General features: G+C 34.3%; 1 protein-coding gene across 3 annotated transcripts in view; it reads left to right on the forward strand.

Annotated features, from left to right (window-relative positions):
* Positions 1-4,075, forward strand: part of Phka1 (phosphorylase kinase regulatory subunit alpha 1) — a 191,536-nt gene that overhangs the window by 44,089 nt on the left and 143,372 nt on the right. For all 3 annotated transcript variants that reach the window (XM_023707093.1, XM_004646775.2, XM_023707094.1), the window contains exon 6: positions 1,781-1,861. In XM_023707093.1, the coding sequence (XP_023562861.1) occupies positions 1,781-1,861 (81 nt within the window). The remainder of the gene's footprint in view (positions 1-1,780; positions 1,862-4,075) is intronic.

The raw sequence follows: 4,075 nt of genomic DNA on the forward strand, positions 1-4,075 counted from the left end.
TTGTGTAAAAATACCACATCTTTCTCAACCATTCCTCAGATGATGGGCATCTTAGTTGTTTCCAAGAAGAAATTCTTAAGTAAAATAAAAAGCCACAAGACCCAACCTGAAAAGACACTCTATGAACAAAGCTGAACAATTAAGAATTCAGGCAAGAATATAATGGGAGTGTTTTATTATAAGCCAATATATTTTATGAGGGTATTGTATTATAAGCCAATTTATATTTAAATTGACATATTTACGTTTTCCTAAATATTCATAAGCCCATACCAATATAAATAATGGAATAATTAAATGATGGCAAAGAAAGAGCCATTACTTAGAGAAAAGAAGATTAATGCACATAATTGTTACACAAGTAATAAAGAAACTAGAAAATCATAACTAAAACATCACTATAATAATTGCTACAGGCAAGATCTACCAGTGGATGCTGAATTAGTAGGTGTATGTTTGAGGAAAATTGAAATATCTTCATGGTCTTAAAGTGTGTTTCTAGAGATATTTATTAATTGCACAGGGAAAAATAGTAACAGTAGAATACAGAACCACAGCAGACAGTGCCTTAACAAAGTAGTAGAAGAAAGTTAACATCATCAGTAACAAAATATCAACACCTTATATGCACCAAACTGATGCTCAGAAAGGTGCACAGTATATGTCTATAATATGCATTCTTACCCAAAATACATAGCTTTGGGGCTGGGGAGATGGCTCAGTGGAATAAGTGCTTCCCTGGCAAGCGCAAGGGCCTGAGTTCAATCCCCGGTTCTGAAAAAAAAAATACACAGCTTCAATCTTATCATGAGTGTAGAAGTAAACCAAAATTAAAATACTTCTACAAGATACATAATTACTATATTCAAAACATGTCAAGGTCATGAAAGACAAAATGTGAAGAACCATCACTGATTAGAAGAGACTAAGGAAATATAACAAATGTGATAATGATCCTAGAAGTTATTAGTGTAAGAAACTGGTAAAATACAAATAAAGTCTGTAGTTTGGTAGTATTGTAGTAGTATTAATTTCTTAGCTTTGACAATTGTACTATGGTTATATTAGATGTTAACTTTTGAGAAACCTGAATGAAAAGTATATGGGAACTCACCGTACTATTTTTTGCAACTTCTCTGTAAATCTGAAGTTATTTCTAAATAAACAGATTTTGAAGTTAATTTTAAATATTATCTGTATATTATAGAGGGGCTCTATAGAGCTGTAGCTAAGAGTAGGGTTTGGGAGTAGAATTACATGGACTCTAACCCTGGTTCGGTCACTTATTAGCTAAATGACTGTGTGTGTCACTTAAGCCCTCTTTATACTTCAGTTTCATGATCTATAAAATGTGAGGATTAAATATGATACGTAAAATGCATAGGTTAGTACATGATATATTGTCATTGCCGAGAGAGGGTGAAAATAGAATGAAAGTTAAAATATGGGGCGGTTGCTTAGTTTCCATTTCCTTGCTCCCCTGGGCATCTCCTTTGGTAAAAATTTTAAGAACCACATCTCTAGGTTAGCTGAGCTATAGCTCAGAGCCCTCTTAGCTAACTGATGAGGACTCTTCCAACTTCTTTTGGAGGCTGTAATAGAATTTAAAGTTATTGGGAAAGTTTGGCCACCAAACTCATTAGGTGCACCTTACACATTGTGTGCATACATAGGTTTGGAAAATTAGTTAATATTATAGTGTTTGTTACTCAAGAGTTGTGCACCTAGTAAGTGTTTAGTACCTGTGATATCTAATCCTATGTTGTTTATTTTATCCCAGGACTTCGGGATATGGGAACGTGGAGACAAGACCAACCAAGGGATATCAGAATTGAATGCCAGCTCAGTTGGAATGGCAAAGGTAAGTTTCCTTTCTCATTGTCTTACAATTGCAAAAACAGTAGAAAATTCTTTCTACCTCCCTAAGGCGAGTGACAAAGTTTGATATCAAGGAAGCATCACTCGGTCTTCCATCCTCTTTGATCTCCTCTGTCCCCAATATCATTTTCATCATCATTGTCATTGTCATTGTCCTCACCACCTTTCTGCTTAGTGCTGTCTTTTCATCCTACCAGCTTGTACATTCCCTGGAAGTACCAAGAGTGCATAAAGTAAGAGACAAGGAATGAGATGAAACATATCCATTATGATAAATAGGTAGTTTAACCATTTAGCTCATATAACAAAATCATACAGAAACACTAAAAACAGAAAGACACCATAGGTAAAGTCTGACAAACAGAAAAATCAAGGTTGACTCTGAATGTTCAATAAAGTTGGATTCAAAGCAAAAAGTATTACATGAAATAAAGGGATAAAAAGTTTCATGACAGACTTTTATGAAGTATTATTCAGCTATAAAACAGGATAAAATTGAGGGTTTTTTTGTCAGTAAATGGATTCAACTAGACAACATACTCTTTAGTGAAATAAATTAGACCCACATGTGCAAATATCATATTGTCTCCTTAGTGTGAGAACCTGAAAGAGAAAGTGGAATCTGAAGGATACAGTAGATACTGGGAAAAGGAAATGAACTTATTCAAAAGGAAAGAGTTACTGAGTTGAGAAGGACAGGAGAGGGAGTGGGGAAAGAGATTTATCTATGTATGTAAGCAGGATGGTTTGGACAAATGTACTGTGAATTTCTGCTGGCCTGTGGAAAGAAGCAGTTAATGATTTAATTTGTTTCATCCCTTTTTTCAATTGTTTGTACTTTTTCTCTTCTAAATTTCTTATACATTTATTCCTTCTTTTCTTTCCTCTTCCAATTTTATGTGCATATATCTGGTAACTGGTTGGAAGACAACACTATGCATTGCAACACATACTGTGAAATTCTGTATCACTTGTAAATTTTTCTGTTTTAATTCTAATTTGTATTCTCTTTAAAAATAAAAAAAATTATAAAGAATGATAAACTTGAAGCCTTCATATTTAAGTGGATACCCCTTGAAGATATACTTATTAGTGAAATAAACCGAACCTACATCTGTAAATATCGTATTGTCTCCCTAATATAAGGACTTACAATTCTGTATATGGTTAGGTTTCTAAATTTCTTTGTAAAAATATGTAAATGTTTATTTCTACTTTTATATAATTATTTTTCTTTCATATTCTGTAAGGACTTAAAGTTCAACATATCAATGTCTGATGGAAAATACCTATTCCGTGATATGCCAAAATGTTTGATATTTAGACAGATAGGGTAAACCGAACTGCACATATTGCAGGTTAATAATTTGCTTCTCTTCTGGAGGGTTAACAACCTAAGTTAGCCAATCAAATTTGGAGAAAAGGAAGGGCTGCATGTTTAGCCAATATTTTGACCCTAGCCTTTCAAGGTCAGTGAAGACTCGGGACACAGGAGAACCTGCACTGTAACAACATGTAACTCAGTTGTGCTCCAAATTTTCTGATCAAGAAGATTATAGAGCCACAGAGGAATGTGTTTGATGATGTAAAGTGAGCCTGGGGAGAGTCACATGGAGAGAAAAAACATTTTCTCAAGCTTTCACAGACAGCCAATTGGTCAAGCAATGACCGTGACTCATCCTCATGTCAGACACTGACAAGGATGTACAAAGGGCGGTACAGGGCTACAGGATATATCCTGAGAGTACTTGACTGACCTTATCAGATACAAAAGTTACATTTCTTGTGGGGCCAGTGAGATGGCTCAGTGGAATAAGCGCTTCCCTGGCAAGTGCAAGGGCCTGAGTTCAATCCCCGGTTCCGCCAAAAAAAAAAGTTACATTTCTTGTTATATAGGCCTTGCTATATCTTGGACTTAACCATCCAGCAGAAATGTATAAAAGTGAGGTATATAAAGTAAATCCATATTAATACAATGAGCTGCAAAAGTCTCAAGTTAATAACTTCTGAGGATAACCCACTAATATTATAGACTGCTAGACAGTGTTAGATTGTTTAGTTGAATTCAAACACCTATAGTATTTAGATACCAATAGAATATTCACCTCTGACAGGACAAAAAAAATTAAAATTAAAAAAAAGATGCAAAGGAAAGATCATTTTGTATTTATATATACAAAATAGGATAAATTTACAG

Source organism: Octodon degus, unplaced genomic scaffold (genome assembly GCF_000260255.1).
Source record: "Octodon degus isolate 3935 unplaced genomic scaffold, OctDeg1.0 scaffold00280, whole genome shotgun sequence".
Classification (NCBI taxonomy): Eukaryota; Metazoa; Chordata; class Mammalia; order Rodentia; family Octodontidae; genus Octodon; species Octodon degus.